Below are 15,377 nucleotides of genomic sequence, written 5' to 3'. Positions count from 1 at the left end.
AGGGACCACCTCACATCTGGAGTTTGTGGGAGGTTAATTTAACAGATAATGCCCAAAAGTGACACTATTCTAAAAATTGCACCCTTTAAGGCACACAAAACCACATTCAAGAAATGAAGGTTATCAACCCTTCAGGTGCTTCACGAGAACTAAAGCAATGTGGAAGGAAAAAATGAACATTTTACTTTTTCACAGAAAATTTACTTTTAGAACCAATTTTTTTTTTCTTTTTCACAAGGGTATCAGGAGAAAGTGGACCACAAAATTTGTGCAATTTCTCCTGAGTACGCCAATACCCCATATGTGGGGAAAAGCCACTGTTTGGGCGCATGGCACAGCTCTGAAGGGAGGGAGCACCATTTGACTTTTTGAACGCAAAATTGGCTGGAATCAATGGTGGGCGCCATGTCGCTTTTGGAGATCCCCTCATGTACCTACACAGTGGAACCTCCCCAATTCAAACCCTAGCCTCAACACACGCCTAACCCTAATCTGGTACCGTAACCCCAACTTCAGCCCAACCCCAACGGAAAAAAGGAAAAAAAATACATTTTTGTATTTTATTATTTTTAACTAACTACGGGGGTGATAAAGGGGGGGGGGGGTTATTTACTTTTTTTTATTTTGATCACTGTGATAGAGTCTATCACAGTGATCAAAATTAACCAATAGAAAAAATTTCCTATTGTTGCTGGGTGTCGGCCGACAGATCTCGGCGGGCACACTGCGCATGCCGGCCATTTTCTCCCAAAAGACGCCGGGGGACTTCACGGGGGGGAATGCAGGGACTCTCAGACTTTTTTTTTTTTTTTTGCTGTCACCGTTATACCGTGATATAACGGCGATCGCAACACTGGGGTCGCTAAAAACCGCCCCGAATAATGTTCTCTGGGGTCTCGGCTACCCCCGGTAGCAGAGATCCCGGAGAAATTCCAACTCTGGCGGGCGCTATACACTTATTTCTGAGCTCCATTAAAAAGCGGCGCTGGAGGTATAAGTACCCTTAACTGTCACCATTTAAAAGCATATCGGTCGTTAAAGGGTTAAAGAGGTCCTGTCAAATACTTGCTTCAAAATTGTTATTTTTTGGGAATGCATCCTCCAAGAACTCTTCCTAGAAATGTATGTATATAGTGACAACTGGGAGTAACAATTTGTCTTGTCAAAAGGGAATCTCTGCAAAAATACTGTCAAGCATTAATTGGACAGTGTTAGGGCTTGTTCTTCATACATTAGATTTTTTCCATACTTTTCCATAAGTTTGCACTGTTGAAAGAATGCAGCTAATGAAACTACACCTTGAGACAACCTCGTTCACAAAGGAACAGCACAATGCAGAGCTGTAAGTGTACAGGCCGCACAATTACAGATACAACAATTAGCAACAAAAACAAAGCGACGGACGTTTGTTTTAACATTCACTTAATTTTTTGCCCAAACCCAGACAGGCTTCCTTCACAGGCAATGCAAAACCTTATAGGCCATGTTTTGATATTCAGTTTGATTATTCTTAAAAACAGAAAGAACAAAACGGAATAAGTGTCATAAACAGGATTTTTGGTTGCTTACCGTAAAATCTGTTTCTCCGAGCCTTCATTGGGGGACACAGGAACCATGGGTGTATGCTGCTGTCACTAGGAGGCTGACACTATGCACAAAAAAAGTTAGCTCCTCCTCTGCAGTGTACACCCCACCGACTGGCATTATGCACTTCAGTTTGTGAGAAAGCAGCAGGAGACAAAACAATAAGGTTTAAACATAACCACAACTGTGAGAACTGTAAACATGAGTACAGTCATAGAACACAGAACAACCGAAACTGAGTAATATGGGAAGGTGCTGTGTCCCCAAATGAAGGCTCAGAGAAACAGATTTTACGGTAAGCAACCAAAAATCCTGTTTTCTCTATCGCTTCTCATTGGGGGACACAGGAACCATGGGACGTCCCAAAGCAGTCCCTGGGGTGGGAAAAACAGACTTCCATCAGGTCCGCGGACTCACCACAGCCGCCTGCAAGATCCTTCTTCATAGGCTGGCGTCCGCCTAAGCGTAGGTATGGACCTTGTAAAATTTAGCGAACGTGTGGATGGAAGACCAGGTTGCCGCTTTGCAAAGCTGTAGGGTGGAAGCCCTATGGTGAACCGCCCAGGAAGCGCCGACTGCCCGGGTGGAGGGAGCCTTTATCCCAGGAAGGGGCACTCTGTTCTTGACCCGTAAGCCTCCAAAATTGCCGATCTGATCCAGCGAGCAATAGTCACCTTGGAAGCCGGCAGGCCTCTACACGTGCCATCAGGAATGACGAAGAGAGAATCCATCTTCTGGAAACCAGCTATTCTAGCAAGGTAGATCATCACTGCCCTGACAAGGTCCAGCTTGTTTAACGATCGCTCCAGAGGATGAATCGGAGCTGGACAAAAGTAAGGTAAAACAATGTCCTCGTTGAGGTGGCCCGAGGACCACCTTGTCCTGGTGGATAACCAAGAACGGAGGTCGGCAAGAAAGGGCCGCCAACTCAAACGCGGCGAATCGAAGTGATGGCCACAAGAAAGCCCACCTTCCACGATAGAACCGACAGGGAAACCTCCCTGAGAGGCTCAAAGGGGGAACCCCTTAGAACATCTAGCACAAGATTTAAATCCCATGAATCCACAGGGGCCCTGTACGGAGGGACAGTGTGGGCTACTCCTTGAAGAAAAGTTATAGAACCAAAAACACATGGGCTACTTGCATAGTGAACAAGTCTATAGAAACCTGTTCACAACAAAGAACTTGAAGAAACAAGTGTGAACAGGTTTCTACAGACTTGTTCACTATGCAAGTAGCCCATGTGTTTTTGGTTCTATAATTGTTCTCTTGTTTCTACAAGACTGGGGAGTCCACCACTCCTCTGTGGGTCATTTGCATTGTAGCTGTTCCATCCTGCATGTCCACATGTATATTTTTTCTCTCTGAACCCAGCTTATACAGATGATCAGTTTTTTAAATACATCAGATAGGGATTATATACATTAGATAGGACTGCTCTATTATGGGTATACCTTAGCGATTGGTGGAGCAGCTTAACATACATTTTTTTGCAAAAAAACGTATTAACTAAATACCCTGTATTTTTTTAATTTTTTGACTAGCACTTGATTGTTTACTGTGGCTTTTTTACAACAGAGTATTTTTGACCTCTCTGTGCGTTTTTTGTGCCTCCTTGAAGAAAAAGATCTTAACCTGTGGCCGAGAAGATAACATCTTCTGAAAAAGGAAAGCGCAGAAACCTGGCCATTTAGGGAACTAAGAGCAAGGCCCGAATCCAGTCCTGCCTGAAGGAAGGCCAAAATGGAAGGCAGGGAAAAAGGACATTAAGTGAAATGCGGTTGGACTCGCACCAACGGAAGCCTTCCGGGTACGATAGTAGATCCTGGAAGACGAAGGCTTCCTAGCCTGGATCATGGTGTGAATCACCCAGTTCGAAAGGCCGGACGCTCTTAGAACTGCGGTCTCAACAACCACGCGGTTAAACTGAGCATCCGAGAATTCGGGTGGCAGATCGGACCCTGAGACAGCAGATTGGGTCTGTCTGGAAGGCGCCAGAGGGTGTCCGCGAGAAGATTGACGATCTCCGCAAACCAAGCTCTCCTGGGCCAATCCGGGGCGATCAGAATGATCGGCACCCCTTCCGCCTTGATCTTTTTCAACAGCTTGGGAAGCAAGGGAAGGGGTGGAAACAGATAGAGGAGCATAAATTGCGACCAAGAAATGGCCAGAGCGTCGACGCCCACTGCGAGAGGGTCGAAAGACCTGGAGACTAACCGAGGAACCTTCCACGTCTGGAGTCCCCCATCGAAGACAAATCTGATGGAAGACCTCCTGATGCAAGGACCATTCCCCTGCCGCGAGACCTTCGCGGCTGTGAAAGTCGGCAGCCCAATTGTCCACGCCGGGGATATGTACCGCGGATATCACCGGAACCATTGCCTCTGCCCAGAGGAGGATCTTGGACGCCAAGGAGCTCCGAGTCCCCCCCTGATGGTTGACATATGCCACCGCCGTGGCATTGTGTCTGGATTTGGATAGGTAAACCCCTGGGAATCCTTTCCCAGTGACGAAGGTAGAGAAAGATGGCCCGAATCTCGAGGATGCTGATCGGCAGATAAGACTCCTGCGTCGAACAACGACCCTGAACAGTCAGGTGGCGAAACATCCATCGTCACCACCTGCCAGTGACCTGGAAGGAAGGACCTGCCCTGGGAGATGAGAGGTGACGTCAGCCACCAGTTGAGAGACCGTTTGATCCGGGGAGAGAGTCGGATCGGACAATCCAGAGAGAAGACAGACCTGTCTCACTGTGACAGGATGGCCTGCTGAAGTGGTCGTGAGTGAAATTGGGCAAAGGGAATCACTTCCAATGTTGCTACCATCCTCCCCAGAACCTTCATGGACAATCAGGAGGGAAACCGAGGACCCTGGAGCAAGCATCCGTCCCGACGAAGGATGGATCTCTTGTCTTCGGGAAGGAAGACTTTGGTCTGACGAGTGTCGAAGAGCATGCCCAGAAAGATGAGGCGCTGGGAAGGAACAAGACAGGATTTCTTCCTGTTGACAAGCAACCCGAAACGGGCTAGTGTCAAGGAACAAACAGGCTCTCGTGAACCTGAGAAAAGTACCAGTCCCCAGACCCTCAAGATGGCTATCAGCGCCCCAATGATCTTCGTGAAAACCCTGGGAGCGGTTGCGAGACAGGGCGACAAAATGAAAATGGTCCTGGAGCACCGCAAAGCGCAGGAATCGGTGATGTTCCGGGAATATCGGGACGTGGAGGTAAGCGTCCTGAATATCTGTGGAACACAGAAATTCCTGGGCCTCCATGGAAGCAAATACTGAACAAAGGGATTCCATCCTGAAGTGTCTCAGACGAACTCTCTTGTTCAGCAATTTGAGATCCAGAATGGGACAAGCCTTGTCATCTTTTTTCGGCACCACAAAAAGATTTGAATAGAAACCTGTGAACCGTTCTTTTTCTGGGACGGGAACGATTACCCCGGCTTAGAGGAGGGGAGCAATGGCTGCGAAAAAACCCGGAACTAGAGCGGGGTCTCTTGGAGGTTGGGATTTGAAGTAACGATACTGGGGTCGTGAAACGAACTCTATTATGTATCCCGAGGATACAACGTCCCTGACCCATGCGTCCTCTACTGAGGAGATCCAGACGTCCCTGTAGAAGAGGAGACGGCCGCCCAGCCTGGGAAGTGGGCTGGGGTCTTGCCGCGAGTCATGCCGAGGTGGATCTTAAAGTCCTTGACCTGGAAGATCTACCCTGGGAGTAGCGGGAACGCCAGGAAGGGGTGGGTCTAAAGGATACCATCTTCTCTTGACGTGCCTGTGGCCTCTGCTGCTGCTGGGAAAAGGAGTTTGATGCCGCGAAATGACGAAAAGGCCGAAAGGACCAAAATTGCCGTCTAGGAGGAGAGAGACAAGGTTTAGACTGGGGAAGAAGAGAACTTGTGCCCCCGGTGGCGTCCTTAATGATTTGGTCAAGCTCAGAACCAAAGAGACGTGAACCCTGAAAAGGCAGGCTGGTAAGGGACTTTTTAGAAGACAAATCTGCCTGCCAGGCCTTGAGCCAAACGGTCTGGCGGATGGCAACAGCATTGCTGGATGCCTGAGCGGCACAAAATACGGCGTCCAGGGATGCGGAGACCAGGTATTCACCCGGGTGAGAAATCAGGTTGGCAAGCTCTGCCAACTGTCCAGGTGGATCCCTGTCCAGGATGCCCCGACGGAGATGTTTGGCCCCTTTGGATGTGGATTTTGAAACCCAAGTGGAAGCAAAGGTCGGGCAAAGAATTCTATGACCATCGTTAGAATCCTTTAGAGATGCTCCACCGGACAGTGGAAGGACTGTGTTGGTGGACAGCCTGGAGACCAGGCTGGATAAAAAACAATGTTTTTTTTTTTTTACATGGGGGGGGGGGGGGGGGGGGGGGGAATTCGGATTTTTTTTATTTAAATCGGATTTTTTTCAATAAACTGCTTTTTGAGGAAAATATTTTACCATCCAAAGGTTCTTCCATCATGAGATAAAGCGGAGTTGTTTAACTCAGTAGAATAAAGGCTGTATATGTGTAACATTCACAATGCCATGCTCTTCCAGAGGTTTCTGTAGGATTAGTGGGCAGTTTCTCTCCTATATTATCACAGACGCTCGCTTTACTTACGCAGTTCTCAAAACTGAATTTGACTCCGCAGAGGTCCCAGCCTCTTCTTCACGGCAAAAATGTTACAACATGAACAGAGTTGAGAAAAATACCTTAATCCTATTGTTCTACAAACCTATGAATACAGAATCAACCCCTTCAGTGCCAAGTCCAAGAAGTTAGACAATATGTTTCTGATTGTTTGGAGTGGAATAGATCTGCACAACACAAGAAGAATGTGAATCTAAGTGTGAGGAGGAGGAAGGGCAAGCAGACAAGAAAATGAAAGTGAAACTTTGAGCACAATACTGCAGCATAGCCACAGACAGACAAGTCTGGATCTGTTTGTGTGTACGATCTGAGGTTTATTACATTCTTTCCTTATAATGGCAGCAGGCCGTAAAAGAGACCCAGTTTGGGAATATTTTAATGAAGCTCCTTCGCCTATCGGTAAGGCAGGCATGCGTGCAAAATGCAAACGATGCAACAAAGAGATGCAAGGCCTGGTGACGCGAATGAGGCAACATCATGAGAAGTGCGGTGATGAAGATGACCAAAGAAACACTTCTGAACAGGCAGGATCTTCAGGTTAGTAAACATTTTTATTGAATCCTATTTCTAAAGACTGAACTGTCATGTGTGAGAAAAATTATATTTCTTATTATTACTGCATGTTACTGTCATTTGGTACAGTTATGAAGAAAAACAAATATTCCTTTTGGGGCAGGGGCAGTGATGTGTTGTGTACAATAAGCAGAAATTGTATAAACAATAAAATAACAGCATTGACTTTTTTTGTTTAGGGGAATTCATGGATTCTGGAAACTATCCACCTCCAAGATCACCATCATCCTATTCTACAGTTTCAGAGTTATCCATCCAGGATAGTGCTTCATTAGCAGCAGCATCATCATCATCAGACATCCACAGCCACATATCACCATCACCCAAAAGGAAGAAAAACCCTTTACCTCCTGGAACCACCATAGATAGCTTTGTGATAAGAAATAGCAGATTAGAAAAAGAGTTGATTGATGAAAAAATTGCCCAGTTTATTTATGCAACGAACTCTTCTTCCCGTCTGACTGAGAACCCACATTTCATTAATATGGTTCAGTCACTGAGACCAGGATACAGTCCACCCAGCAGAGCTGATGTTGCAGGGAAACTGCTGGATCAAGTGTATGACAGAGAAATGGAGCAATGTGCAACAGCTCTGGAGGGTAAAATTGTTAACCTAAGTATTGATGGGTGGAGTAATGTCCACAATGATCCTATTGTATATGCTTGTATAACAGAAGAAGGTAAAGTCTTCCTTGCACAAACAACTGATACGTCAGGAAATGCACACACAGCAGAATACTTACAAGAAGTGGCAGTAAAAGCTATAACGACATGTGAACAAAAATTCAAATGTCTAGTACGCAGTTTGGTCACTGACAATGCTGCAAACGTATCCAAGATGAGAAGAGATTTAGAAGAGCAGGGAAGGAATACAAAGCTGCTAGTAACATATGGTTGCAGTGCTCATTTGCTGCACCTCTTAGCCAAAGACTTAAGTGTTCCAGAAATAAAGGCTAATGTTGTTGAAATTGCTAAATACTTCCGTAATAATCATTTTGCTGCAGCAGCTCTGAAAAGGATGGGTGGAACCAAGCTAACGCTCCCACAAGATGTTAGATGGAACTCTGTGGTGGACTGTTTTGAGCAGTATATCAAAAACTGGCCTATTCTGATGACACTTTGTGAAGAAAATCGAGATAAAATAGATGGCACTGTCACGGCCAAAATCCTCAACATTGGGCTTAAGAGAAATGTTGAACATATGCTGAGCTTCCTGAAACCCATCTCTCAAGCTTTAAACAAAATACAGAAAAATAGCTGTTTTATTGCGGATGCTGTTGAAATTTGGAAGGAACTGAGTGAACACTTAAAAACAGAACTACACATGGACAGAATTAAATTACAAGCAGTAAACAAACGAATGGGACAAGCACTGACTCCAGCTCATTTTTTGGCAAATATTGTCAATATCAGGGTCAAAACCTAAGTGCTGAGGAAGAGGAGTTAGCTATGACATGGGTATCCAGCAATCATCCATCTTTAATGCCAACTATAATAAACTTCAGAGCTAAGGGGGAACCATTCAAGAAATATATGTTTGCTGAAGATATTTTAAGGAAGGTCACACCAGTAAACTGGTGGAAGTCACTTAAGCGCTTGGATTTAGAGACTGTTCAAGTAATGATTTCACTTTTAACAGCAGTAGCTTCTTCTGCAGGCGTTGAAAGAATATTCTCTTCCTTTGGACGCATTCATTCTAAATTGAGAAATCGGTTGGGACCCAATAAAGCAGGAAAGCTTGTTTTTCTTTTCCAGATTATGAATAGGAACAAAGAAGAAGATGATGATGATGAAGATGACGACAATTGAGCTACAGAGGACAGCAGGGACAGTAGTATTTAAGTTTTTCCATGTGTCGGCTGGGCTGACAGTCTAAGTTTCTTATAATATATATATATATTTTGTTTAGCCAAATTAGTTAACAAACATGGATGTTTGTTTAAGCAAATAACTTATGCTGTAATGTTGTTATTGTTTCAGTTGAATAAATTTATTTAAATTGTTATTAAGGTCAGGATTATTTTTCTCCTTCCTAAGTACAACAGAACAGTGGTGTCCAAATATGAATGATTAACCCATTAAACTGGGGAGAAAAAAGTAATATAAAAAGTGATTCTAAAAATCTTCATCTACTTGCATGTTAAAGTAGCAAGAACTAGTTTAGGTAGAAACTTTGATTTAAATCACTGATTTAAATCAAGCCTTACTGACTAGTGATTTAAATCAGTTAGATTTAAATCAAATCCACCCTGCTGGAGACTGGAGGATCCACCGAGGGAGAAACAGTCCAATTGGCGTTAAGTTCTGGAGAAAAAGGATATAAAACGCCAAGGCGCTTTCCCCTCTGAAAACGTCTGGTCGGATTCTCTCTCTGGTCATGATCTCCTCGAATTCAGGATGAGGAGCGAAAAACTTGGAAGGTGGTTTAGACCATCTAAACGAAACCGCCTGATCTGCAGGTTCTGTAGAGGAATCCTTGATGCCATAGGTCGGATTTAATCGCTCCAATGAGGTTCTGAACCATATCCCTCATGCTAGCGATTTGGTTAGAATCCAGCTCTGAAATATCCTCCGAAGGCGCATCAGAGAACGCCTCGCCTGACTCAGGGGAGACGGACCGGGGGGGATGAAGCGAGATGGAGCGAGAAGAGGACTCAGACCGGCGTTCCTGTCTGGACCTTTTGCGGCTTATAATGGAGGGCTCAGACGGAGGATCCGGTGACTCGCTGGCTACTGCGGGAGTCTGCAGGGGTAATCGATCCAGCACAGACACCAGAGTTTGAGACACCCGTGTTAGATCCGCTACCAATTGTGACAGACAGGAAGTCCAGCCTGGGGTGGGGGTATCACTCAAGCGGAGCGGCCAGGGGATCCTGGGTGGTGGGAACAATCGGGTTGTTGCAGGCCTGACAGAGTGGAGAGGACTGACCTGAGGGAAGTTTGCAGTTACAAGACAAACATGCAAAGTATTTGACTAAGGCAGAAAAATTAGAGGAAGAAGTAGGAGGGCGAGAGCGGCCTCCCTTAGAGGTAGACATTTTGAAAGGTCCCTGAAGAAAATGCCAGATGGTTAGGGGACAGAGGGGAGTGTCAGTCTGCAGTGCAGAGCTACTCACGGCTGAAAACGGATTCCAGGTGGAGGAAGCTGTCTGGCTTGCGTGTAGACCTCCGGGAAGGAGTAGCCCTTTAGGCAGGAAGGCTATGTGAGCTCTTGCCGCAATCCGAGAAGTGGAACCGCAGATGGCAACTGCTGAGAAGGGTGCCAGAATGCGCGCTCTGGAAGGGGGAGATGTGTGGCACCAAGCAGCGGAGTAGTGTAGAGGGTGGAGTTGGCCGTGCGCCCAGGGACACCAAGATGGCGCCGGTGGGTGGAGAGTGCAGGGAGATTGTCGAGCGGGAGAAAAGCCCTCACGATGAAAACCGGAAGTGGGCGGAGTGGCGGCACTGGAAGTAGGCCCGGGCAGAAGCTGGGGCCTAAATTATTAGAGGCCGGTGACCGCCGGAGAGGGCCGCTGCGCTAAAGAATGAGCCGGCGGGGAAGGAAGCAGCGCGGCTGCCTTCCAAGGCCGCAGCGCCGGAAAACAGAGGAACGTTCCCGCCGTAGGAAGGAAGAAGCGGGGCTGCCTGTAGAGGTAGCCGCGTCGGAGCAGGAGACAGAGCTGCCGCCAGCCGCCGGAATAAAAGGCAGCGCGGCTGCTGAAAAAGTCGCTGTGCCGGGCCAGAACGACAGCGCGGCCCCCCGGAACAAGAAGGGGAAGCGAGGCTGCCAGCAAGGCCGCTGCAGTGCAGCGACGATCCCTGCCCCGTGGGTCCCGCCGATAAGAGCGACAAACAGGTCAAGGTAGCCTGGTAAAACTGCAGACCTTAGTAAAATAAAAAGGCCCAGAGGGATCCCTCTCCTTTGATTTCCTATCTGGGACGGGTGGGGGAAATACTCACCTCAAAACTCCCACGCCGTCCGTTACTAACCTTAAACCGAGAAAGGTGTCAGACGTCCATGGAGCTGGTGATGGACGTCCTCGTCTCCTCCAACCGACAGGCTCTGGTGGGCGAGTGGGTGGGGGACGGAGCTAGGACTGGTCTTCTGAGCACGCTTGCGTGCTAGGTACTTGGTCCTGCTGTGGGAGCTATGAGGATATGGGGTGGCAGTACACCCCGTACACATAATCTGTATTGTGGGATTAAAGGTGTGACTGTTCACCCTGTATCCCTCCGGAAATCCTGAAAGAAAACGACGCACATTGAGGTAGATAAGGGTCTAATGAAAGACCCGTGTCCACCTCCTACTGACACTAAGCTATATTGAAGTGCATAATGCCAGTAGGTGGGATGTACACTGCAGAGAAGGAGCCAAGGTAACTTTTTTTGTGCATAGTGTAAGCCTCCTAGTAGCAGCAGCATACACCCATGGTTCCTGTGTCCCCCAAAGAGAGGCGATAGAGAAAAAATGATTTGCTGGGCAGCACGGTGGCGCAGTGGTTAGCATTGCGGCCTTGCAGCGCTGGAGTCCTGGGTTCTAATTCCACCCAGGACAACATCTGCAAAGAGTTTGTATGTTCTCTCTGTGTTTGCGTGGGTTTCCTCCGGGCACTCCGGTCTCCTCCCACATTCCAAAGACATACTGATAGGGATTCTAGATTGTGAGCCCCATCAGGGACAGCGATGATAATGTGTGCAAAAATGTAAAGCGCTGCGAAATATGTTAGCGCTATATAAAAATAAAGATGATGATGATGATGATATAACTGAGGCAAATGGAAACAGAAGGGCCCACCTATTGATTATTATGGGGTCAGCTTCGGTCTCCTTATGTGGCCGTTTTAAGAATGGAAAAGAGGGCATCATGTTCTAAAAAAGAGCCCAGACGGACCCCGAAATAATCCCCCTTTTTTATTTTTAACAAAACGATCAGAATTTACATACGGTATAAACATACAAAATGTTAAAATCTAAATGTGAAAATAGCATTGTAGGCTAAATAAACCAGAATTTAGTCTCAATTACGCAAAAAACAAAAAAGAAACAGTAGGAAAGACTGTGCAAAATTGACTGTTTTTAAGGCACTTCATCTAACAAAGCAATTTGGCTGTGAGGGATAGGGGTTCACTTAGAGGTGCAATGACTTAAAACCCATCACATTTTCATCTAGAATAATTATGGTAAAATGAGCCAACATACAGTTCAATGAAAAGGTCTAAAGATGCCACAGATTTGCCACATTCAGGCTAATGCCAAGTATAAAAAAAAGTTTCATCATGTACAGAAGAAATGCTAATCTACATTGATAAGTGGGATGTGGGGGAAGAGAATGCAAACCTGGCACATGGTGGCTAATCTAAACTGGTTAATATTGGTTTTAAAAATGTGCAAGTGTGTACACCGCATGTTTACCAGAATAAGGTGGACAGACAAACATATGAATGGTGGATGTAATACTTACATTCTTCTTAAATCCAAAATAAGCCCCAATGAAAGTGAGAGGGACAGAAATGCAGAACCACAATGCCAGAATGGCTACAAGGGTGCCAAAAGGAATTGCTGCAGAGGATCCTTCTCCCCAGAGAATTAAGTTCATCAAGAAGAAATCCGCAAAGACAATCCTAAGGGTTAATAAAAACATATTTCTTTAGATCTGATGTGTGGAAGCAAGCACTGTTCTTATCTTAACATTTAGATCAATTTATCAGCTACTTAGTAACAAAACATTACATTACAGCAAGTAAGGGTATGTGCACACGTCAGGATTTCTGGCAGAAATTTTCCTGACAAAAACCTGACCTTTCTCTGCCAGAAATCCGCATGCGTTTTTTTTCGCGTTTTTGACGCGTTTTTGCTGCGTTTTTTCCCAAATGCATAGAATTGTGGGAAAAATGCAGAAAATCCGCAAAAATAATGAACATGCTCATTTTTTTACCGCGATGCGTTTTTTTCGCGGAAAAAACCGCATCCATGTGCACAAAACATGCAGAATGCATTCTAAATGATAGAATGCATAATGCATGCGTTTTTAATTAGTTTTTATAGCGTTTTTAGCACCAAAAAAACGCGAAAAAACCTGAACGTGTGCACATAGAGTTACAATGGCTACTCACATCTGCATCTATAGGGACTCCTCAACAGTTACAAATGCAGTTTATTCACTTTGCTTCTGTTGAAGACAATGGGACAGATACATGAAAGCTTTTACGCCAGTACTGGGACATAAAAAGCTTTCAAAAGCAGCATAATTTTGGCGCAACTGGTGGCTGTGCTAAAATTATGCAACTTTTGGCATTCTCGCACCATTTTCGCCCCTTTCCAGCAAAGTGGGTAGGATTTGTAGCGAGGAATGAATAGTTTGACTCCAGGAGCATCCGACTGCAGCCCATCTCTTCATTAAGGCTACGTTCACATTTGCGGCTTTGGACGCAGCGGCGTCGCCGCAAAACAACGCACGCGTCATGCTTCCCTATCTTTAACATTGGGGACGCATGTGCGTTCGTTTTCATGCGTTTCGGTGCATTTTGCGACGCATGCGTCCTTTCGACGCACCTGGCAGTGCGTTGCAAACGCAACATGTTGCATTTTTTCTGCGTCCAAAATTTTTAAAAACGCTTGCGTCGCACTTGTGTTGTATTTGCGTCGTCGAAGCAAATTGAAGTGTATTGGCAACGCAGAAGACGCAAGTACTTGCGTTGTTGTGCGTTGTAGGACGCATGCGTTCTTAACTTTAATTAAAAAAAAATGAAAAGACCCTATATAGTAAAAAAGGGTTGAACGCATGCGTCAAAAAATGCATGCGTTCTACTTGCGTCTTTCGTGCGTCGTGCGTTGCGTCCACGACGCTGCGTTTAAAGCCGCAAATGTGAACGTAGCCTAAGACCGGCATGAATAACACAGATCTTCATGAATTGAGTCCAATGTACAGGTGCTTCTCACAGAATTAGAATATCAAAGGGTTAATTTGTTTCAGTTCCTCAATACAAAAATGAAACTCATTATATAGAGTCATTACAAACAGAGTGATCTATTTCAAGTGTTAATTTCTGTTAATGTTGATGATTATGGCTTACAGCCAATAAAAACCCAGAAGTCATTATCTCAGTAAATTAGAATACTTTATAACACCAGCTTGAAAAATTCTTTTAAAATCTGAAATGTTGGCCTACTGAAATGTATGTTCAGTAAATGCACTCAGTACCTGGTCAGGGCTACTTTTGCATCAATTCAGCATTGCATGGAGGCGATCAGCCTGTGGCACTGCTGAGGTGTTATGGAAGCCCAAGTTGCTTTGTTAGCAGCCTTCAGCTCGTTTGCATTGTTGGGTCTGGTGTCTCATCTTCCTATTGACAATACTGCATAAATTCTCTATGGGATTAAGGTCAGGTGAGTTTGCTGGCCAATCAAGCACAGTGATACTGTTGGTCTTAAACCAGGTATTGGTACTTTTGGCAATGTGGACAGGTGACAATTACTGCTGGAGAATCTCCAAAAAGCTTGTCGGCAGAGGGAAGCATGAAGTGCTCTAAAGTTTCCTGTTAGACAGCTGCGCTGACTTTGGTCTTAATAAAACACAGTGGACCTGGACCTACACCAGCAGATGACATAGCTCCCCAAACCATTACTGATTGTGGAAACTTCACACTAGACATCAAGCAGCTTGGACTGTGTTTCTCTCCACTCTTCCTCCAAACTCTGAGACCTTAATTTCTAAATGAAATGCAAAATTAACTTTTCGATAAAAACAACACCTTGGAGCAACAGTCCAGTTCTTTTTCTCCCTGGCCCAGGTAAGACGCTTCTGTCATTGTCTATTGGTCATGAGTAGCTTGACACAAGGAATGCGACACTTGTAGCTCATGTCCTGGATATGTCTGTGTGTGGTGGCTCTTGAAGCAATGACTCCAGCAGCAGCCCACTCCTTGTGAATCTTCCCCAAATTTTTGAATGGCCTTTTCTTAATTCTTTCAAGGCTGCGGTTATCCCGGTGGCTTGTGCACCTTTTTCTACCACACTTTCCTTCCACTCAACTTTCCATTAATGTGCTTGGATATAGCACTCTGTACAGCCAGCTTCTTTAAGAATTACCTTTTGTGGCTTACCCTCCTTGTGATGTGTGTCAATGACTGCCTTCTGGACATCTGTCAAGTCAGCAGTCTTCCCCATGATTGTGGAGCCTACTGAAACAGACTAAAGGGAACTTTTAAATGCTAAGGAAGCCTTTGCAGGTGTTTTTTGTTAATTATTCAAATTTACTGAGATAATGACTTTTGGGTTTTCATTGGCTGTAAACCATAATCATCAATGTTAACAGAAATAAGCACTTGAAATAGATCACTCTGTTTGTAATGGCTCTATATAATATATGAGTGTCACCTTTTGTATTGAAGAACTTAAGTAAATTAAGTTTTTGATGATTTTCTAATTTTGTGAGAAGCACTTGTATGTTATTTATACACTAGATGGTGGCCCGATTCTAACGCATCGGGTATTCTAGAATATGTATGTAGTTTACTTATGAAGTTTTCAGAATAATGCAATTTATACACAGGATTCAGCCGGCCGCGACCAATTAGCGAAGCGTGGTTC

General features: G+C 45.2%; 1 protein-coding gene across 1 annotated transcript in view; it reads right to left on the bottom strand.

The window, feature by feature from the left end:
- TM9SF2 (transmembrane 9 superfamily member 2) overlaps positions 1-15,377 on the bottom strand; it is a 94,610-nt gene that overhangs the window by 10,952 nt on the left and 68,281 nt on the right. Inside the window, exon 13 of the mRNA XM_069757967.1 lies at positions 12,250-12,409. Within this exon, the coding sequence (XP_069614068.1) occupies positions 12,250-12,409 (160 nt within the window). The remainder of the gene's footprint in view (positions 1-12,249; positions 12,410-15,377) is intronic.

The sequence above is a fragment of the Ranitomeya imitator genome, chromosome 3 (assembly GCF_032444005.1).
Source record: "Ranitomeya imitator isolate aRanImi1 chromosome 3, aRanImi1.pri, whole genome shotgun sequence".
Classification (NCBI taxonomy): Eukaryota; Metazoa; Chordata; class Amphibia; order Anura; family Dendrobatidae; genus Ranitomeya; species Ranitomeya imitator.
This window is presented reverse-complemented; position numbering and strand designations above follow the sequence as displayed.